Here is a 24,137-nt window from a genome sequence, read left to right as displayed (position 1 = left end):
TCTCCATTGAGAACAACATGCTGTGTTCTGTTTGCTAAAAACTCTTCAATCCAGCCACACAGCTGGTCTGATATTCTGTAGGCTCTTACTTTGTTTATCAGGCGACAGTGCGGAACTGTATCGAACGCCTTCCGGAAGTCAAGGAAAATAGCATCTACCAGGGAGCCTGTATCTAATATTTTCTGGGTTTCATGAACAAATAAAGCGAGTTGGGTCTCACACGATCGCTGTTTCCGGAATCCATGTTGATTCCTACAGAGTAGATTCTGGGTTTCCAAAAACGACATGATACTCGAGCAAAAAACATGTTCTAAAATTCTACAACAGATCGACGTCAGAGATATAGGTCTATAGTTTTGCGCATCTGCACGACGATCCTTCTTGAAGACTGGGACTACCTGTGCTCTTTTCCAATCATTTGGAACCTTCCGTTCCTCTAGAGACTTGCGGTACACGGCTGTTAGAAGGGGGGAAAGTTCTTTCGCGTACTCTGTGTAGAATCGAATTGGTATCCCGTCAGGTCCAGTGGACTTTCCTCTGTTGAGTGATTCCAGTTGCTTTTCTATTCCTTGGACGCTCCTACTCTCGGTTTCTCGTTACTGCATTGTCTGTGGTGAGAGGTAATGCCTGAAATTAGGTACTCTAGGCACATTCTTGACACTGTGCTTCTCGGAATACTGAATTCCCTAACAATTTAAGAAATAAAATGTCCCTTGAGTCTAGCTCCAACTACCATTCGAATCCTGCCGCGGACATGGATGTGTGTGATGTCCTTAGGCTAGTTAGGTTTAAGTAGTTCTAAGTTCTAGGGGACTGATGACCTCAGAAGTTAAGTCCCATAGTGCTCAGAGCCAACTACCATTCCGCGTTCATTGTCGTCGTGTCGCCATAATAATTTTGTACCTTGTGTGCGCGACGCTACCGCCATCTGCATACGTACATATCGCCATACCATGACTTTCGTCACCTCATTGTATAGCAATGTTTCGGTAGAGCTCATCGCCTTCGGCAGTGGCCCACGTAACGTTGCTCTCCAGTGCACGGAAAACACAAGGAGCACCTTGCCTCAACCAGTGTTCTACTGTATTAACAAACCAAATTCGTTCGAACAGGTGTTGGAGGCCCAACGGTATTGACCGTCCGCCGTGTCATCCTCGGAGAATGAACGTCATTGGATGCGGATATCGCGGAGTATGTGGTCAGCAAACCGCTCTTCCGGCTGTTGTCAGTTTTTGTGACCGGACTACTATACAAACAAAGTCACATACAGCCCAAACAGCAACTGACGATGGTAACGGATGCACAGGCGTGTCCCAGGAGCGATAGTCAATATTCAGAGACAGAACAGGAATGATTATTCGAAGGAAGAAATTACAGTAAACATGGGCCCTAAAATGCATACCTTAAGAGCTGTGAGCACTTGTTCTGTAGAAAAGATGTGCTAAACGGTAGCAAAGATGAACAAGTGCTCATAGTTTTTAAGGTATGCATTTTAGATCCAATGGTTAGTGGGCTTTGTTGCTCCGAATGGTGGTTACTGTCATATCCCTGAATAGTGACCATTCCCCCTGGGATACCTTGTATAGAACATTAACTCGTGCTTCCTATTAGAAAGAAAACATTGAGCAGCATAGTAGTCATCTTTGTTTCAAGACGAAAAATGGACTCTCCGAAACGATAAGGTGATACAGTTGTGAGAGAAGTGGCGATTGGTAACAAGTTTAAAATGAGCCTTAGAAATGTCGATGCACATTTCTGTTTTCTTTTGTTAATATTTTGCCGCCGCCACAGAATCTACATAGTATCATGTTTAAGACACACATTCTATTACATACGAGCTTGAACGACATTGCTGACAAAGTGGCACTATATAAGATCTGTTAAAGGCCGCTTGGTACAATGGCTAAACTTTGACATGTATACAAGGTGGTCAGATCAGTCTGAAAAGCTCATAAGGGTGTTGCAGGGTAGGTGGTGTTTCCGAGTTAACTAGCCAATCAGGTCGTTGCGCGCGCAGATTGAAGCAGCCCGCCAGATACAAATAGTGTCAGTTGTTCTCATAGCGTAGATGACAGCACACTAGACTTCCCAGCCTTTGGCTCGAATTCGATCCTTACTACCGTTCTATGTCCAATTTTTGTATCGCTCTCTTGTTCTGTTTTAGGAAACAAAATAAAAATTTGGCGACAACGTGTCTGGCGGGCCCCGTCAATTTACGCGCGCAACGGCCTGATTGACTAACTTCAAGGCTAATTAACTCGAAAACGGCGCAACGTACCGAATTTTTTTCTGAACAATTATTTCTCAGCACAACCTACCCTGTAACACCTTTACAAGCTTTTTAGACTATTTCTGACCACCCTGTATGCAGGGTGTTTGGGGTTATAGGTGGAGATCTTGCGATCATAGGTACACTAATACGGGTCCACTACCCACTTCAATATGCTAGCTGTTTTTTCTCTGTGTCTAAGAGAGCAAACACGTCACATAATTTACTATCTGATGTTTCCTGCACCGTCGCTGCACAACTAAGTTCACTAGACTGTCAGTAACTGTTTTGCGTCCACGCGTCCATACTTCAACACGTGACCTGCTGCTCAGGGGAAAATAAGCATCAACGGGTTACTTTCGCCACATGGAGATACTAACCGACCTAAGAACATGCTACTCCTGATAGCTATAATTATTATACTGCAAATAAAGGAAACACTGATGTAATGTTGTTGAATAGGCCGGCCGGTGTGGCCGTGCGGTTCTAGGCGCTTTAGTCTGGAACCGCGTGACCGCTACGGTCGCAGGTTCGCATCCTGCCTCGGGCATGGATGTGTGTGATGTCCTTAGGTTAGTTAGGTTTAAGTAGTTCTAAGTTCTGGGGGACTGATGACCACAGATGTTAAGTCCCATAGTGCTCAGAGCCATTTTGTTGTTCAATACACTGTCCTCAGTGACCCTAACACCCTGACTTGTATAGGCAACAGATCTGTTAGGTTTTATCTATTTGAATGGATCGTTTGTGTCTCTGACTCTTTTGCAGAATTGTTAATGTGTCTTTCCAAGATGATCTTTGCCCCACTCATTCTACTGGAATCTTTGAGATCTGAACGACAAACTGTCAGCTGTAAAAGCGAAATTTTAACAGTCTTGGAATATCTCGAAGTTCTAAAGAACAGGTATGGTTGCCGCTTTCCAGGAAATTCGCCGATTGGCGAAACGGGTATATTACAATCCGTCACTGAAGGTATCTCGGCACTCGGTTCACGTTCGCGAGGAATGGGCTTCAAATCCGTGTGCGGTCATTCCGGTCTCAGATGCCTACGGCTTTCCAAATGCCGGAACAGCTCACGGAAAGAAGCTACAAATGGTCTGCTTCCTGCCGGAGCTCCCTCGTTTCCTTCGGACAGACGCGCAGGCCGGCCCACAAAAAACGCGGCAGGGAGCATAGCATTCTTTTATGCGGCGCGTATTGATTGACGCAGCGCCGCAGCGCGCCACGCCGCTCAGCGTACTGGGCCGGGGTTCGACCCCCGTAATCCGGCCCGGCAGATGAGTCACGGCAAGCTGGGGGAGGGGGGGGGGCGACGGACGGCGTGTCTCTGTACCGCGCGCACAGCTCACTCTGCGCTGCAAAAAATTACACGGCCGGCGGGTCGATGCGTAGCGATGACCGTTGCAGAAATGCCCCATTACTTGCGTCTCAACTCTGTTATCAGTATGACGATCGTTCAGAACAAGTCACACACAATTACTCGGGATATCACATTTATTTAGTTACTTAGCAAGTTATCTGTGTGTTCCGTCGATCGTAATTGCGACAACTCGCTATTATATGGAACGATTAATTTCTACAATTAAAGCGCATCTTCTCAGCGGAACAGGTGGTAAGTTTATGGATTATTAATCAAAGGAATGAGGACATTAGCTGCTAGTGGGCACTGAATTAAATCAATGGGGAAAGTAGAATATTAGCACCGGACAGGGAGTCGAACCCGGATTTTCCGCCTCGGCTATCCGGACACGGTCGCTCAGCGACCCAAATTCCCACCTTATCCACACACTACTGAAGTAGGGCCCCTACCCATTACCTTCACTACTCGCAGATTCGGGCATGTTTGTGCATCTGCACTGGAAGGATCACTGGCCGTGGCGCCCTGATATATATATATATATATATATATATATATATATATATATATATATATATGTGAGTGTGTGTGTGTGTGTGTGTGTGGTGCTGTTCCTTATGTGTGAAAGAACAGACATCGCACATAAATTCTACAGACTAAATGCAGTTGTCATGCAGATATGACTTCAGTTTGTGTTTGAAGTTAACTGCATTATCGAATAAATTCGTAACATCACTGGATAGGTGGTCACAGATTTTTATGGCTGAATACCTCACTCCAGTCTATGCCACAGAACGATAGATGGTGTAAATCAGTTCTCCTTTTAGTATTATGTTTCAGACGTCGTAAATCTACTATGAGGCTATTTTCAGTAAGCCAAACTGTTTAAAGAACTAGCTACAAAAGGTTCTTGAATGGTCACAACGTTCTATCCTTATTAGTCGCTTCTGGACAGCCATCACTTTTCTTCGCCGATGTCGAGTTACTCCAGTCTCAAACGAAGAGAGTTTGGTAGTCCAGATCCGGGGGCGGGACCTCGACAACGGCTCTTGTAATGTGAAACAATACAGAAGTCTACATCTACACTCTGCGGATTACTGTGAAGTGTGTGGCGACGGATATTTCTGCAGTACCACATATTAGGGTTCGTTCCATTCACTGAAGGAGCTTGGGAAGAATGCCTGCTGGTACGCCTCTGTTATTTGTCTAATTTTATCTGCACGGTCTCAAAGAGACAGGAAGTTGTGAGCTGAAGAATATTCCTAGTTCGTGTCCTGATTCCTGTAGTGTAGTAAGCAGGTCCCCGCGAGATGTACGGGATCTGTCTTCGAGTGTCTGCCGCTGATGATTTTACAACATTTCCTTTAAAATATGTCAACTGTCAAACAAGCGTGTAACATTCACACTGCCATTCTTTCTATATGTCCCATGTGTCCTATCAGTCCGACCTGATATAGATCTCGTACAGTTGAGAAGCATTCAAACATGGTTCGTATAAGTGTTTTGTTTCCAATCTGTTTTACGGACAAATACCATTTTCCCATGACCCTGTCACTAAATCGTAGCCTGACATTTTCTTTGTGTACAATTAAGCCCATGTGGTCACTCCACTTCGTGTCGGTACACATTGTATCTCCCAAATATTTGTATTCCGTGACTGACTCTATTTGTGATTCATTAATCCTGTAGTCAAAGTGTAACACACTGCTACGTTTCGTTTAGTGCACAACTTCGCATTTATCTACGTTAACAGCTATTTCCAAGTCTTTGCACCAGGTTAATATTATGCCGAGTTCTAATTGGGTTTTACTACAATGTTTATAATTTCAAGTTATATAGACGCGTTATCTACGAAATGCCCGAGACTGCCAGTGACAAGAAAAGCACCTGCTAAATCATTAATTTATAACATAATCGGCAACACTCCACCACGTATTACTTCAGCTTCTATAGATGAATCTCCGTCCTACGCCCTGCCTGTCAGATAAGTTTCGATCCAGTCACTTACCTCGCTGGATATCCCTTACTAACATATTTTCTTTAGGTAATGTCTACGTGGTACTGAATTAAAAGCTTTCCGAAAGTCTAGAAATACCGAACTAATAAGGTTCCCTCGCCCATAGCACTGACGATGCCGTGTGCAATGAGGGAGATTCGAGTTCCACGTGATCTGTCTTTTGGGAACGTAGGCTAATTTCCACAAAACAGATTATTTTGTTCCATGTAAGTCATAAAGCTCGAACCAAAAAACTGTTCTAGTAATCGGCTACAAATACGGTGAGTGATATACACTCCTGGAAATGGAAAAAAGAACACATACACACCGGTGTGTCAGACCCACCATACTTGCTCCGGACACTGCGAGAGGGCTGTACAAGCAATGATCACACGCACGGCACAGCGGACACACCAGGAACCGCGGTGTTGGCCGTCGAATGGCGCTAGCTGCGCAGCATTTGTGCACCGCCGCCGTCAGTGTCAGCCAGTTTGCTGTGGCATACGGAGCTCCATCGCAGTCTTTAACACTGGTAGCATGCCGCGACAGCGTGGACGTGAACCGTATGTGCAGTTGACGGACTTTGAGCGAGGGCGTATAGTGGGCATGCGGGAGGCCGGGTGGACGTACCGCCGAATTGCTCAACACGTGGGGCGTGAGGTCTCCACAGTACATCGATGTTGTCGCCAGTGGTCGGCGGAAGGTGCACTTGCCCGTCGACCTGGGACCGGACCGCAGCGACGCACGGATGCACGCCAAGACCGTAGGATCCTACGCAGTGCCGTAGGGGACCGCACCGCCACTTCCCAGCAAATTAGGGACACTGTTGCTCCTGGGGTATCGGCGAGGACCATTCGCAACCGTCTCCATGAAGCTGGGCTACGGTCCCGCACACCGTTAGGCCGTCTTCCACTCACGCCCCAACATCGTGCAGCCCGCCTCCAGTGGTGTCGCGACAGGCGTGAATGGAGGGACGAATGGAGACGTGTCGTCTTCAGCGATGAGAGTCGCTTCTGCCTTGGTGCCAATGATGGTCGTATGCGTGTTTGGCGCCGTGCAGGTGAGCGCCACAATCAGGACAGCATACGACCGAGGCACACAGGGCCAACACCCGGCATCATGGTGTGGGGAGCGATCTCCTACACTGGCCGTACACCACTGGTGATCGTCGAGGGGACACTGAATAGTGCACGGTATATCCAAACCGTCATCGAACCCATCGTTCTACCATTCCTAGACCGGCAAGGGAACTTGCTGTTCCAACAGGACAATGCACGTCCGCATGTATCCCGTGCCACCCAACGTGCTCTAGAAGGTGTAAGTCAACTACCCTGGCCAGCAAGATCTCCGGATCTGTCCCCCATTGAGCATGTTTGGGACTGGATGAAGCGTCGTCTCACGCGGTCTGCACGTCCAGCACGAACGCTGGTCCAACTGAGGCGCCAGGTGGAAATGGCATGGCAAGCCGTTCCACAGGACTACATCCAGCATCTCTACGATCGTCTCCATGGGAGAATAGCAGCCTGCATTGCTGCGAAAGGTGGATATACACTGTACTAGTGCCGACATTGTGCATGCTCTGTTGCCTGTGTCTATGTGCCTGTGGTTCTGTCACTGTGATCATGTGATGTATATGACCCCAGGAATGCGTCAATAAAGTTTCCCCTTCCTGGGACAATGAATTCACGGTGTTCTTATTTCAATTTCCAGGAGTGTAGAACGGTAGCTCAGTGGTTCAGATATGCTTCCTTTTTTTGTAGAGGGGTGTGACATGAACTTGGCACAAACTTAACTGTCATATACGTGCTTTGGGTATGTGCCTCTGGAAAGCTTCGTCAAGTATTCTTCCTTCAGTTTTTCTCGTCCTGAGACGAATTACTGAATCTAGTCCACCTTCAGAATTCTTGCGAGGTATTCGAAGATTAGTTACAACTTGTGAGCGGTGTACAGACATTAATGTTACAGAGTTTGGTTTCTGAATGAGATAATATGTATTGGTGAATTTTTTCGAAAGCGGGTTGGCTCTGAGCACTATGGGACTCAACATCTTAGGTCATAAGTCCCCTAGAACTTAGAACTACTTAAACCTATCTAACCTAAGGACATCACACACACCCATGCCCGAGGCAGGATTCGAACCTGCGACCGTAGCAGTCCCGCGGTTCCGGACTGCAGCGCCAGAACCGCTAGACCACCGCGGCCGGCTAAGCGGGTTCCTTAGAGACGAGGAAGTTAAACGGTTCCAAAGGTTCATGTTCTTAAGGCCCACATAATAAAGGAAAAATTAAGCGTTACTGATTTTAGTTTGTTACTATGTGGTTCCAATTCGAATTCATTGCAGTTAAGAAGCAATCGGTAGCCCGTGGAGGATGACACACATTGCCCAATTGCCAATGCCTTATATACTTCTCAGAAATAACAGGTATTTTGTTGGAGGAGAGGAGCAATAACAGTAAGAGAATTGAATGATACGGCATATATCCAAAGGCACAGATTAGAAAGGTTCCAGAAGCTTAGAAGCGTTATCACGTAACGATGATTAATTTTTGATCTTTTTCTGCGAAAGATAGCACCCAACAGCTAGACATACAAGAGGTGACAAACCAAATGGCTTATACCATCAACTCGCCCGGCTACGTGTTAAACGCGACCGCTTCCGTAACGCGGAGGTATGCTGGCACCGGGTCGAATTAGCTCAGCGCGCTAACAGCTTGCATGTGGCTTTTAGGCAGTTTTCCACATACCACTAGGGGCATACCGGTTCAAAAATGGCTCTGAGCACTATGTGACTTAACTTCTGAGATCATCAGTCGCCTAGAACTTAGAACTAAGTAAACCTAACTAACCTAAGGACATCACACACATCCATCCCGAGGCAGGATTCGAACTTGCGACCGTAGCGGTCGCTTGGTTCCAGACTGTAGCGCCTAGAACCGCACGGCCACTCCGGCCGGCCGGCATACTGGTTTCAATGTTCCGCCTTAGATACAAGATACGCAAACATTTAGAACACTTTCTCATATTTGCAGACAGAATTTACGCTACACGCAGACAGATTGGGTACACTGCTCCTAGCCGAGCGGTTCTAGGCGCTTCAGTCTGGAACCGTGCGACCACTACGGTCGCAGGTTCGAATCCTGCCTCGGGCACGGATGTATGTGATGTTCTTAGGTTAGTTACGTTTAAGTAGTTCTAAGTTCTAGGGAACTGATGACCTCAGATGTTAAGTCCCATAGTGCTCAGAGGCATTTGAACCATTTACACTGGTCCTATCCTGGTTTGTGAATAGGAGACTGATGACCTTCGCTGCTTAGTCTCCTTAAACATTTACTCAGAGTTAAACTTTTACCATTAAATCAGAAGTGCAGCAATCACCAATGCGAAGAGTTGAAAGGTCATCACGAGGTTTTACCAGACACTACGCTATTGATGTTACGGGCTGTTGCACTAATGTTCAAAAAAATGAAAGCTCAGCCGTTCGCCCGTTGTTCCCAGGAATGAAATTATGTCTGGCACTAGCAAAAATACAGCTTTACGACCAAACGTGTATCAAAGTCTAAATTTGTCGCTTATCTAAACTAAAACTTAGCCAACATAGCTTCCGAATTACGCAAACACTATAAAAGAAAGTTTTGTTTACGGAATGATAATTTCAGGTATATGGATGACAATAGTGACGATTTGAGCACTGAAATAACAGATACTACGCTGTTATGAGCAACCAGAAAACACAACAGGAAAAACAAATGAAAATTTTCCTTCTTTTTTCGTGATCACGGATTGCATGACTTACGTTTAGATTTGAAAGATTTGATAAGAAAGATTCTTCGCTGTTGCTTGAAGAGCCATCGCAACGTTTTCCAGGATTTAGGGTTTCCTTAAATAACGGACTAAGAGAGTGTTGTGGTCCAAGAGTCAATTGTTCAACTTAGATTTACGTCGTGTACCAATTTATTATAAGTCGAAGTGATAATACAGCTCCCTCAATCCGCAATGGTTCTCTCGACAAGCAGAAATACACCGCGTGCATGTCGGTCTTCAGACTCACAGAATTCTCTTTTTCTGTTTCATGTTACGTGAAAAAAATTTTTTGTTGTGTGTGAACAAGCTGCTGCAGTTGACAGTGGTCGTCGCTGTAAGCAGTTGATATTGAGAGAGTCGTAGGTTGAAGTCTCGCTGTGAGGAATACTTAAATTGTATCCTTTCGTTTTCAGCTAAATTTCCTGTGATATCTATGAACACATCATCTACTGCGATTTAGTCAAAAGTAATTTAATCCGATGGTTAAATATATAAGATGTTGTACAAGTATAGAAAAAATGAGCAATGAAACAGATAAGCCACATCGCTAAATTCAGCTCAGCTTTAGAGGTTTAGAGCAGTTTACCAGATGTGTATTTACAAAAAACAATTAACTTTCTAACGTAGGTCACTCAGATCAGTGAAGTAGGAAAACAGAGGAATCTGTCGGAGCCATGGCTTTCTATCACAGCTGCAAAAATAAGACAAACGCTCGTTTGTCTTCATACAAGTTATTCGATCTCTGAGGCTGAAATAGTTCCACACGTACGCTGTGTCACGGTGAAGAATAGTTACACTGGAGCTCCATCAGTTTTCGCTCTGAGTCTGAATTTGATCCATGGTGGTATGGTACTTGCGTAAGATTGGAAACCTTCTGATACCAATGCGAGACGCTACTCTTTGCATCAGATGAGAAGCTAAATATTGTCTCCACGAGAACCTTTCCTTCAAAAGTATTATTCTACTATCGCAACAAAAATCTCGCAGCTCTCTAGAAAATTTGTGGGCCATTGAGTGATGGCAGCGACTTTACTTATCACTACCATTGACCCTCTAACAAATTGCAAAAGAAATTTACATCTTCAGAGATGCGGTTTCCAGTCGTTCGAGATGAAGCTCAAAAAGAAAAACAAGTAAATAAAAGCGGTTGTACTAAAATTCAGAATTTACGAGAAACAGACATAGTTGCTGCGCCGACAGTGTCAGATAAAACAAAAAGCACCCCCAAATAAGTGTGTCTCGAAGAACTGTTAGTAAGGATATTCTGACGTGCCCGTTGTTATCGTAACTGTGTAACAATTATCACATGTGGAGGCCGTTCGCAAACGTTAAGTACTCTATCAAATTATTGCCACGGCTTTGCACGATACATTTCATGCGCAAAACGAAATATCGAAACAGAAGAACTAAGAAGTAAGGAGATAAATTTAATTTTACTGCGTAATTAAGCGCTGCTGTAGCGCAACGCTCCTTCTATACGTTTGTTTCCCCTCCTATCGACGCCCCGAAAATAATGAGAGCAGAGGACGCCAAACAAGTGGACGATTAAACATTAACGTAAGTACTATCTGTGCACAGTGTTCATGACAACATTCAACAAATTTAATATACCGTACACCGCTGAACGATTAACATGCCGTTTTCGTGAAATGGTACGCGCCAAAGGATACAAGGTAGTAGGGGAAATCACTTTCGTAGAGATAGCCTATATGAGAAAACAACAGTCACAGTTCTAAGGAATTCTTAAAGCGCAAAGTTTTCCAGTGCTAAGTCCATCTGTTGTAGGTTTCGAGAACGTCTTACACTATCTGAACGCCTGCGGTATGGAATACATTTACCTCCAAATATTTGTAAAAATGGGTAAATTATTTTTAAGCATTTATTCAAAATGTGTTAACAGATTTGTTTTTAATGTATCCACTGATTCAGTCTTTCTACTTCCGCAACACATCTGCCGAGACTAACAGCAGAATACGTCTGCCAATGCCTCTGTCAATGAAATAATTCAGACACAGGCATTTTTTTTTTTTCAGAAAGTGATATCTCTGCACCGCGGATACCCGTATTTTCCACGTTACCGCTAGAGAATTCCAGATTAGATGAACGAGTTGTACTTTGCATGACGTCACAGCTTAGGGAGGCAGCAACTTGGATATCTATGTCTTTGGGATACGGAATAGGAAGATGAAGACGTAAGGCAGACCAATTCAAGAGACGTTGGCGGAGGCTGTAAGTCGTCCGCTGTGAGCCGAAACAATCTTTCGGTTTGAATCTGTCGGCAGTGGTGCTGCCAGAAGGTCGCTGAAGTTTGCAAAGTCAGCAGAGGAGATATTTTTCGAGTACAGCGAAATGACGTATAAAAGGTCGACAGAGTTTCCCATTTAGACATATGCATAGCAGTATACCAGCGGCAAAATGCTACTACCGGAGCACAAAAAAGGCTAATATACTGCAGTTTTAAAAGACACTGACGGAAAAGTTGGGTACCAGCTGCCTCATTCTACCTTCCTGAGCATCTTCAAAATTTTTACAAAAATCTTGGGATGAGAACATACTCGCGCTCTTTTAACACGCAATTCAAATCTCACTCCCACAACGTCCCCTAAGTCTAACTCGCCCACACCCACTAATAAACTGCCGTAAGTCCCTCATATCCATACACTCACACTTGCCCATTCTCATTCAGCCCAGATCATTGTCATTAACTCTTTGTGTGTCTCTAACTGTCACAGTCTCCTGACTCGCTGCCACAGTATCCTTCGTTCTGTCCTACTACTCGTGTCTCCTCTCGTTCTAACTGTATCCCTCTTGCTCTCTCTTGCTGTTACTGTATAATTTCTTCCTTCCCACTGCTGCTGTCTCTTCTCAGTCACTACCTCGCTCTTCCTCTTTGTCATTGTCATACACTTCGTCTTTCATTATCACAGTCGTTTCTTCCTCGCTCTGTTTGCGAGTGGAACAGGAAAGGAAATGACTAGTAGTGGTAAAGGGGATCCCCGCTACGCACCGCACGGAGGCTTGCGTGGTATGTAAATGTAGATGTAGATGTAGATCACATGTAGATGTAGATCATTGGATCGCCCCCCACTTCCACTTTCTACTTCTCTCCCACTGGCACTGTCTCCTCTACTCTATTCCTAGCACTGTTCTGTCACTGTCAACTACTTTCCATTGCCACTGTGTCTCTCTCTCTCACTGCCACCGTCTCCTTCACTCTCTGTACCACAACCACTGCCCACTATCGTCCAGTATTTATTACTTTTCTGTCTCTTTCCTGCTGTCACTGCCTCCTCTCTCAACATAAAAAAGCATGCCAAGGTGCTGAGGAGGGTAGAATGAGGCAGCTCGTACTCCACTTTTCAGTCTGCCGTGCGTTTCTAGGCGCTACAGTCTGGAGCCGAGCGACCGCTACGGTGGCAGGTTCGAATCCTGCCTCGGGCATGGATGTGTGTGATATCCTTAGGTTAGTTAGGTTTAATTAGTTCTAAGTTCTAGGCGACTGATGCCCTCCGAAGTTAAGTCGTATAGTGCTCAGAGCCATTTGAACTTTTCAGTCCGAATCTTTTAAAACTGGAACACTTCAGCGTTCCTCGGGCGCGATAGGAGCGTTTTTCCGCTGGTTCCCCTCTTTTCCCTGCTACAGCAGGGCATGTCACTCATATGAAAAGAACTTAATGGATCATTTAAAATTTTGATAGTTTACTTTTGTGAAATTGAAACTAATTTTACACTTTTTCAGACCGGATGTTACGTGCACAAAAATTTTGCATGTACTTCAGTACTACAACATGGGGTTCCCATAAGCCTTCTGATGATAACGGAGACACTTTACGGCAAATTTCTTCGGGCTGCGTTATTTTATAAACTTTGTTTCCACCTCACACCGGATATTACGTGTACAAAGTAGGGTAACTTTGAATATCTGTATCTTGGAAACGGATAAAGATATAAAGAAAAAATTTAAGTTCGTTCGAGATGGGGTCTTAGGAAAATATCGTAAGAATTTCGGACTTTTTTCTGAGTATAGCAGTCTTGGAATCCGCAGTTCGGTTTTAGTGCCCAAAGCCCATGAACTACATGGTGCCTCCACAAGCCTCTTCAGACACGCCACAGATCACATCGAATTAAAAAAGAATCAATCGATTTTCTTCTAAGCTGGAAGATGGTGTAATATTCAAATTTTGTCCCTGTGCAGTAGGATAGTTGCAGTACGACGATCATTCTGTTGGGTATACAAATAGTCCCTAGCTCAGGGCTCTCCAAAAAACTTGACCCTACCTTTGTATCACCAACAGAACCCGAGATCTGAGTCCCGGAAAAATCCCATTTTTATGCGCGGTTTTTTGGAGCATATTAGGTAGCGCATGCTGTTGCAAGCGTGCCGTTTACGAAGCATGCAGTAAGCTGTACCAAGAAAGTACTCAATATATGAGTTGGAAGGGGGAGAGAAGAGCAACTCATTAGTTTCCCGGTGACGACGAAATAGTTTTTAGATTTCACAACCAATGCTCGAGGCTGCGCATCATGCTGCTCAGTGCCCATCACATGTCCTCGTTTTTTGCTTTTGATACTAAACTGATATGTCTGTGTCTTTGGTGGAGAAGAACAGGCGTGCGGTTTACCAAGATTTTTTATGGGGGAGAAGGGGCTATCCTTCCCTGTTCCTCTTCCCCTCGCTGAGCTGGAATTCAAAGGTACCAATTACAGACTAAAAACACACAAAATGCGACGAAGTGGCCTTTCACCATCATATCTGCGCAAATTGGCCTTACAATCTTTTTTTATTTCAACACAACTTCAATTTTTTAAAAGAAATGGATATTACTAATGCACAACTTAAATACGAAATATAAAGGACTGCGGGGCTCCCCTAAATAGGTATTTGTGCCGTATGAAGTCCAGTTTTCATAGCTGCAGTTGGCTGTTAGTTTCTTATTCAATCTTTAGCTTCACTAATAGTATCACATTAGTTTTAGAGAGGAGCTGACTCAGTATTGTTTTATTTAGCGCTGGAAACACGTTCTCTTCCCTACATTCTGTAAATGACTAATTTTCTTAGACACGGTAACAGGAACATTGTTATGTGCGGAAAATGTTGCGCTAACAAGAAGCTGTCCTTTAAGCACGGAGGACCACGTACTCCATCTGATCAGCGTTTGGTCCAACCACTAAATAACTTGAGACGTTAATTGAGAACGCGGGCACGGAGCCGACAACTTTCCGCGAGGATCCGGTGACCGGTCGCCAGGTCCAAGCAGTATTCTCCTGGCGTCCAGGTTGCCACCATCGGCGAACGCTGTCTAGCCCATTATTGCAAATAGTTTACACTGTGAAGCAGCTGAGGCGATCTAGAGCAACGTAATATAAATCTTAAGTGTCCGACAACGAATGCAAATACAAGCACTAGACACGGTGTTACCAATTACGGAAGTCGTCAGTATCATTTTGTCGTGTTGGTAAGAGTAGACGATATAAAATAAGTTATCTTACGTTCGTCTAGTGCTTGGAGGAAATATGCATAAGTTTAGTCTGGTTTATATTAGCGTTTAAACTGACGTTTATGGTCCGAAGCTGCGATGTATTCGCGACAAGCACAATCACATAAAAGATGGTAAACATCTCTACAGCGTCTCTAATTATGTCATAAATCTGATCTGAATTGCAGTTGGGGACAGTGTAAGGCATTTTTTTTAAACGAGTGATGTTTTCGCGTCCACGAAACAGCTTCAAACTTACGGCATCGTACTTAAAAGACTATGGATTACAATGAAATACTTTTTTGTTGATTACCAAAACACCTCGCACTAGATCTTTTCTAAGTTGCGTATCGCGTACTATTTGGCAAGCGTAAGCTTCGGTAAATTGCGTTACTCTTTTGCAGTTCTGTCAATATGTAACTCGTAACAAGTATGAAGTTTATATATCTCCTACGCGAATCACGTAATAATTCTGAAAGTCTCGTAGATCTCTGTAGTCTCTCTTAATACGTGAAAAATCTGCACTTAAATTTTAAATACAGCCAGCGTTACGATTATCTGTAAATTAGCGAAATTTTCGTTTCCCTTTGCGCACTGAAGGTGACAACACAGTGACAGGCTACTACTTTAGATTTGGTTATAATTTCAAGCAGAACTGACCTGTGTGGAGGCGCGTATGCTGCTGCACGTGGCTCAGCTGCTTGAAGCGGCGGTCACAGTAGGAGCACTTGTACGGCTTCTCTCCAGTGTGCACACGTATGTGCTGCACCAGCTGGTGGTTCGACGAGAACGACTTGAGGCACTGCTGGCATTGGTGCGGCTTCACCTCTGAGCGGTGCACCGCCTCGCGAGCCTGCATCTGCATCGCCGACTTGTGCATGAAGATCTGTGAGCACGCCCGAAGGTTAGGAACACCGCCGGGGGCGACAAAAACTTAGGTCTAGGGGCCCGGCCGGGACGCCGACTGGCGTGGCCTCCCGCTCGGGCTGGTCGCCGTCTCGCCGCTCGCCGCTAGTCCCTCGTCGCCGGCCGCAGCTCTAGCTAGCCACACGCCTCGCATCCGGACAGCAGAGAATAAAGCGCGCCACCGCCTCACTGTACCCACAAACGGGTTAGCCACCTCATTCGCTACCGTTTCCCGCCTCGGCGAGATAAAATTCCCAGTAAGTCGTCAAACCAGTATCCGTCTCACAATCCGACAATCTGAGGGCAACGGCTGAACGTGTTCAGCTGCAAAGTGTCGATATTCTCGTTGTTACTCTAGATGCTTCGGGAACCACCGAAGCTTCCAGTTTTCACTGTGTACTGTCCGTATGAGACGGCTGTGCTAGCTAAGTGTTTTCTTACTGCAACATCCTGAAAAAGACAAATTCGAGGGGAGAAAGAGTGCACCGGACAGAGAATTGTTCGCGATCCACTACGAGGACAATCAAATAGCGTTTGCCCTTTGCAGTTCTAATCGATCTCAATTATTTGGCGGGTCAAACACACGCAGATGTTCTGAAGGCCAAAACCATTTTGTGCATCATAAGCTGTTTAATTTACTGGAACAAGTAGAACATTTCTTTCGACATTTATTTTGTAAAACAAATGTCGAAATATATGTACAACCTGTGTCATTAAATTAAAAAGTAAAAACATATTTTCCAACACCATAAAAACATTGAGGCTGAAGACCAGAATATGATGACATCTACCCTTGCAAAGAGCTGGAGCAGAAATAAAGACATGCACTAACCCGACGCTGGACAACTAACCACTTTTCTAAAACAACTGTATTAATATTTCACAATCCGTATCACAATTTATTATAAACTAAGTTCGAGACATTGAATCGATTAATTATAAAATAAGTTCTATTTGGAGATTCATCGGAAGAATCCTAAGGAAATACAATCCGGAAACAAAGGAAGTAGGTTACAGTACGCTTGTTCACCCACTGCTTGAATACTGCTCAGCAGTGTGGGATCCGTACCAGATAGGGTTGATAGAAGAGATAGAGAAGATCCAACGGAGAGCAGCGCGCTTCGTTACAGGATCATTTAGTAATCGCGAAAGCGTTACTGAGATAACAGATAAACTCCAGTGGAAGACTCTGCAGGAGAGACGCTCAGTAGCTCGGTACGGGATTTTGTTGAAGTTTCGAGAACATACCTTCATCGAGGAGTCAAGCAGTATATTGCTCCCTCCGACGTATATCTCGCGAAGAGACCATGAGGATAAAATCAGAGAGATTAGAGCCCACACAGAGGCATACCGACAATCCTTCTTTCCACGAACAATACGAGACTGGAATAGAAGGGAGAACCAATAGAGGTACTCAAGGTACCCTGCGCCACACACCGTCAGGTGGCTTGCGGAGTATGGATGTAGATGTAGATGTAGAAAATCTTATCAGTTGCCGGGGGAGACAAGTATTAAGTAAATAACAGTGAACAATTTTCAAGCTACCGAAGTGCAAATATGTTCGTACCCCGTTGTAGAACTACTAGACACCTGTCGAACCGTAGTTCAAATTTAGGTGTTATTTGAAAGAGAAGTTTTGAAAACCGACATTAACGTCTCGGAGAACCGCGTGTCAATCCACTTGTGCGTGAGGCTTCCAATACGACGACTGCAACCTACAGTTTATTTTAGTTTAGACGCGTGAAAATCATAGCACTGGCTACAGTTCTTGAAAGAGAAGGGAAAAATCGAAATCTGACGCTGTCAAACTGGAAAAAAACTTTTTATTGAAAACTGTCTAGATGCTTCTGGATTTGTATGCAACAGTTAACCGGTTTCGACTCTTTATATAAAAACTAAATGACTGTATTTTTATTTTTTATTTATCTTGCACTTTTAACTTTTATATTTAATGCTAACTTTGCGTTTTCTTTTTTCTGTATTTTTTAGTTCTGATCAGGACTCATAAGATCAAGCCTGGCAAACTTTTGTACGTCCATGCAATGCGATCAAATTAGTGAATAAAAAATGTTGAATATGGTCGATATGCTGCAAAAATGTGGGACCCAGAGGGCGTGGGATCTACTTTGTCAGCCATTGAGAAGGCATTAAAGTGTACCAGTGTCCAACACCAATTTAAGATGTCACACCGATTGGTGTCATTATAGTAAGTATTCAGTAGAATAATAATAATGACAGGGAGGATAAGTTCCACACTGTCGAGATTGTCTAAGCGAAGCGAGATTACCAAACGATCAGAAAAAGTGTTCCAGCCTGGGTTAGGATGCCTTTTACAGCACTGGGAGAGAATGCTACTTAGCACCATCTACAAAAGAGGGTAAACATGACTTTATTACGAGAATGAGATTTTCACTCTGCAGCGGAGTGTGCGCTGATATGACACTTCCTGGCAGATTAAAACTGTGTGCCCGACCGAGACTCGAACTCGGGACCTTTGCCTTTCGCAGGCAAAGGCAAAAGTCCCGAGTTCGAGTGTCGGTCGGGCACACAGTTTTAATCTGCCAGGAAGTGTCATGACTTTATTATCCGGAAAAGATCACGTTATTCGAAGGTCTGCGTGTAAACATCAAGCTTTTGCCAACTTTACATAGTCTATAATGATGCTGATGTAAGCTAAACGTTCGGAAATGGGTGTACTGTAGCGAGGGAGTCATAAATTCACATGCACGCACACACACACACACACACACACACACACATATATATATATATATATATATATATATATATATATATATATATATATATATATATATAAGTACACGCTTTTCCGGAACACGTCTAGAACGCCCACATCAAACACTTTGTGGCTGTTTCTGTATGGCTGACTAGATGCGACTAATTCTTGTCCGGTGCACTGGTGATCCAACGCGCAAAACATCAGGTCCCCGACAGCTTCAGACCTATATACAAAGACAAAAATAGTCTCAAAGCAAATATCGTAGTACATATTATTAATATTTAAAGTGTAAAACATTGCTAACAGAAGCACAGGCAAAAACTAAAATTTTCTAAATTACAGGGCTACTTAAATAAAACAAATTTGTGCAATATACATTAAAAGCAGCAAAATAGTGCAGCTAATAACAAAGGGAAAGAGAATGAATGCGCAAGTCACACTTGCTACTGTTAAAATTCAGAGATTTTAAGTTAAGAGACCAGCATATTACGCATAAATCACCTGCATGGCCTGGATGTTAAGTCAATGAAATTTGAGCTCATTAGGAGGATTACTACGGGTCGCTGTTCCCGCACACCGTTTGTGAATGGTGAGGGAAAGAAGTGAAATGGCAGCAGTATGTATGTCTACAGACGTAAATGATACGCCAGCAGTCCGTCATTCGGCTCTCCGTGTCACTCACGCATTCCACGCTGCCCCGAACTAGAATGAAATGCCTCCTAGAAGCGTGGCGTCACTAATTGACGGACGGACCACAAGCTGAACGCGCTAAAGTGTTAAGTGATTCCTTCCGGCCGGTATAAAGAGATCAGTGGTCTGCCGCATACTTTACGGATTTAATCATACACGCCGCCGTTTCGCTTAATAATTACGCCAAATTACGAGTTTCTTAAATTACAGCGAAACGAAGGCGGGCGTCCCGGGTAGCGTGTTATTAGGCGCGTGCAGCCGACCGGCAATTTTGACACTTTGTGTATCTTTTCATATGATAATCCGGTGACAGATGCAGCGTTACGCTCGACGCACGCAAACACGCCGCTCCCTGCGGCAAAAAAAGGACCTGCCGCACAATTCTTACGGCGAACCTGCGCATTCAGCGGCCGGACATCTCCGCTAATCCCAGCGAACTCGTCATCTCGTACTCTTTTAATTTAGCCGTTCAGCTGCAGTCCGTCTTTTGTTTTCCGTTTTTTTTTTCCTTTCCTTATCCTAGGAAACTCGTTATATCTCCACTGCTGCGTCCCAATATCGAGTCGAAAGTCTTTGCCTCACAGCCTCATAACTCAGCTCTTCACCTAATTGCGAGCATACTTCGGAAGTTTTTGATTTCTGCTCCAATGTAATATGTCCTCGACAAAGCCAGAGCACGGGAAAAATCGTGTGTTGATGTTAGCGCCGCCGGAGATGTGGGAGTACAGAGACGTCCCGCGACAACAATACGTATTTATATTGAAACGACACTGATCGTTTCTCAGTTATTTCATAAAAAAAATTAAAAAACACACCTTCGTATGAAGATGAATTTTATATACAGCATGTTCCAAAATAACACCGGCAAACTTCGAGACGATGTAGATGGTGTCTTGACGAACAAAATGAGGACAGGAACCCGTGTCCGGAAACGTACAGTGCGTCGAAGTTACAGGAGCCAGGTTCAAAATGGTTCAAATGGCTCTGAGCACTATGGGACTTAACTTCTAAGGTCATCAGTCCCCTAGAACTTAGAACTACTTAAACCTAACTAACCTAAGGACATCACACACATCCATGCCCGAGGCAGGATTCGAACGTGCGACCGTAGCGGTCGCGCGGTTCCAGACTGTAGCGCCTAGAACAGCTCGGCCACTCCGGCTGGCCACAGGAGCCAGGGCCTGCATATATATGTATATTATACAGGGCGATTCCGCGATGATCTTACAAACTTTCAGGGATGATGGAGAAGGCATGTCTCAATTTGAGGTAAAGAACCCTGGTCCGGAAACGAACGAGTCGAACTGTATAACGAAAATCATTCTGATACCTCTAACAGTGCAATACATGTACCTGTACTGTTGTTGCTAAGACTGTGGGGTAGGCATCTTTCAGAGGTGGTAGTGTGGACCAAAACAAGAAAAAATTCTAGTAAATATGGGCTATAACATGCATACCTTGAGAGCTATCAGCACTTGCTCAGTAGAGGAGATGTGTTTCGCAGTAGCGAAGATGAACAAGTGATCAAGGCTCCTCTGTTACGCATTTTACAACCCATGTTTGCTAGGCATTTTTTCTTGTTTTGGTCCACAACTGCCACCTCTGAAAGTGGCATACCCCACAATCTTAGCGACAACAGTATTGTTAGAGGTGTCAGAACGATTTTCGCGTTGGACGTTGTGGCCGAGCGGTTCTAGGCGCTTCAGTCCGGAACCGCGCGACTGCTACGGTCGCAGGTTTCGAATCCTGCCTCGGGCATGGATGTGTGTGATGTCCTTAGGTTAGTTAGGTTTAAGTACTAAGCTCTAGGAGACTGATGACATCAGATGTTAAGTCTCATAGTGCTCAGAGCCATTTGAACCATTTGATTTTGAACGATTTTCGCGTATAACATTCAACTCGTTCGTTTTCGAACCAGGGTCACGTAAATCAGACTGATACATTTATCCTTCCCTTTCATCCCTGTAAGTCTGTAACATCATCACGGAACTACCCTGTATGTGCAAATACATCGGGCGCTGGTGCTTATAGCTTCGACACTTTGTACCATCTTTGGATGGCCTGTTCGGACACGGGTTTCTATCCTCATTTTGTTCCTCAAGACATTCTCTCGAAGTTCGTCGATGTAAGTTCGAAGCACTCTGTATATCGCAGAAATATTGTATTAATGTAATGCACTTAACTAACACCAAGGTACCAATACGATACATAGAAGAAATTTCTCCTCCAGGTCGTCTTTTTTAAGGTGTCAGACTGAAAAAAGTTCTTGTAGTACTTTTTGGATTTACGGACACTCCGCACTTCCACTTGCCCAGTAAACCATTCAATCTTAATCTCGAAGACAAAGCTGATGTGTACTTGGAATAGTGGCTGAAACCATCTGTGAGCATACCCGAAATTTGATGGCTCTACGGGATGTAATCATCAGTGAGTGGCTTCAGTTGCATATGACATACAGAAGAAACTTGTCGACTCTGTCCCTCGTGGAACTGAGGCTGTTTGGAGGCGATGTTATGCGACATTAGCACCATGTCCCCTTGGGATGTCTAATTTTTGTCAGTATGTTTAGGTTTCAGAGCGAATAGGCTACAATGGGTAAATCTTTCAGCACAAAGAGTGAAGATATAAAATACGGTACAGACAGAGGGGTTGGGTTGGGTTGTTTGGGGAAGGAGACCAAACAGCGAGGTCATCGGTCTCATCGCCTTAGGGAAGGACGGGGAAGGAAGTCGGCCGTGCCCTTTCAAAGGAACCATCCCGGCATTTGCCTGGAGCGATTTAGGGAAATCACGGAAAACCTAAATCAGGATGGCCTAACGCGGGAGGTACAGACAGAAATACATTATAGTAATATCATTAATAGTATTTGATTCTTCTCCCTTCCCTCTCTCTGTTTTCCCAGACACTCCTTTGCATATTAAAAAGCACCGAAATTCCGGCATCTGGGAAGCCGGACTCTACGTCTGATAAGCTACGGAAGAGCAGGTATTCAGTAATGGAGAAAACATCTGCATCGTGTACGTGAGGAGCGGGCTTTGAATCCTCGTGCAGCTATCCAGTATGCGTTTTTCGTTGTTTCCCTAAAGCATTTATGGTGAAAGTGGGAAGGGTTCCTTTGAATACGAGATGGTGCATTTGGTTCGGTGTTCCCGTCCAGTCACAGCTGGGCAGAAGTGCGGCCGCCTGCCGCTGCTTGAGGTGTACGGCAGGTCCCGGCGAGGTGTCGCGACCGCTTTTTCTCCCGGCCTGCTCACTCCACTTGTCCCAACAACTTCATTACCACAGACGCCGTTCGCCTACAAAATGCACCTCATCACTTCAGCCGTACCGATATATCCGAGCCCCTGCTGCCTTCCACACAGGAGAGCGGCGAGTGCTGATACGTGAGACAAACGCCAGTCCAATGACTCTATGTAATTCGCAGAGATTGGCAACTGATTGGCCTTATAATTATCAAAAGCAGAGATGAACTGGCATACAATCTGTGAAGGCCCTCTGTCTCCACATGGATAATGAGGTGAGGTGGGACCAGTCCCTGGTTGGACCAGAAAGCTCAGTCTGCTTGCTTTGCACTTAGAAATCTATCTCACTGTATTGACCTGCAAACGGGAAACAGTTTCCACACTTTCATTCAATCCTTCCCTACGGCGAAATGTTCTCGGACCATTGTCATTGGGAGTCTTCCAACTACGTGCCAATTCATTTACTCCACAGCGTCATTTCTGATTAATAATAGGGGCGAATTTAGGAGGAGCTGTGAACCGCAATAATAGAAGGAAGTGAGCACAGTGGCGTATCTGAATGAGTTGAATATTAAATGAAGCATGAAAAATTTACAGAAATGCTATCAAATATTCTAGAGAAACACAATGTAACGGCGGACTTAGCGTGAACTCAAAATTATTTAAACAAACGTAAACAGGACGCAAAAACTGCACTAAACGAGATAGTTTATCACTAACCTTAATAGAAACGAATAGCTGTCAAACGTAAGGTATGTTCCGGTTGTCCAAGTGTTTCATTGAGCGGTCTACGTCGACAAACGATATTTAAGCGATTTTTTTGTTAACGATACAAAGCAACTGATATAAAAGTTTTCTGAGTACGGTACGGTGTCATAGTGTAAAAACTAAAGTGGAGAAAAGTCACCATGACGCGGTACCATACCCAGAAAAGTTTTATGTCAGCTGACTCTAGCCACGGAAGCCTACACAGTTATAAAATACATAAAGAAAATAATCTCTGTCGACAATACTGCGACGCACGTTCGTACTGATTCACAGCTGACGACAGTGGAGCAGAGTACGGAAATAAATCTCTTGTGCCAGTCCGTAATGTGTAAAATATGGTTTGATAAATTACTGTAATTACGGAGAATTTATTCTTAATACGCTCGAAAGTATGTCAGTGATATATTATTTCCAGTGCTTTAAAGATACTACACAATTATGCGAAAATAATCCTAAACTGAGTTCTTATTTTCAATTCGAAACGGCTAACTTTCCGAAAAAATTGGCAGTGAGGTGTGGGGTCCATGAGAGCTTGTTTGTGTGCCACGTGGATACATCGACTGTGCTTGCGTGGAAGAGCGGAAGCAGGCTGAGTGGAGTTTCTACCACTATGCGTGGGATTAGCGGCGGTAGCGGCCAAGCAAAGGCGCTGATTATAACGCCCTCCCTCGCTCTTCCCGATTTTCAGCTCAAGTCAACCCTCCGTACTCGGAGTGATATTCTGTAATAGTAATTAGAATTTTGAAGATTCTTAAAGGACTCATTCCATCTTAATTTGAATATTTCCCGCAGCCTGAAGGCGATTTGAGAGAGCTGAAGTCGCCGGTCCCACTCGAGAAATCGGAGAGCAATTAGAGGAGCAAAAAGTGCCCGACCAGCCTCCCAATAATATCG

The 24,137-nt window shown here is 44.5% G+C and overlaps 1 protein-coding gene across 1 annotated transcript in view; it reads right to left on the bottom strand.

The window, feature by feature from the left end:
* The window catches only part of LOC124721099, a 336,010-nt gene that overhangs the window by 188,625 nt on the left and 123,248 nt on the right, over positions 1-24,137 (bottom strand). Inside the window, exon 4 of the mRNA XM_047245919.1 lies at positions 15,558-15,783. Coding sequence (XP_047101875.1) covers positions 15,558-15,783 — 226 coding nt within the window. The remainder of the gene's footprint in view (positions 1-15,557; positions 15,784-24,137) is intronic.

This window comes from Schistocerca piceifrons, chromosome X, assembly GCF_021461385.2.
Source record: "Schistocerca piceifrons isolate TAMUIC-IGC-003096 chromosome X, iqSchPice1.1, whole genome shotgun sequence".
NCBI lineage: Eukaryota > Metazoa > Arthropoda > Insecta > Orthoptera > Acrididae > Schistocerca > Schistocerca piceifrons.
Note: the sequence above shows the minus strand (reverse complement) of the source record. Positions and strands in the feature narration are given on the sequence as shown.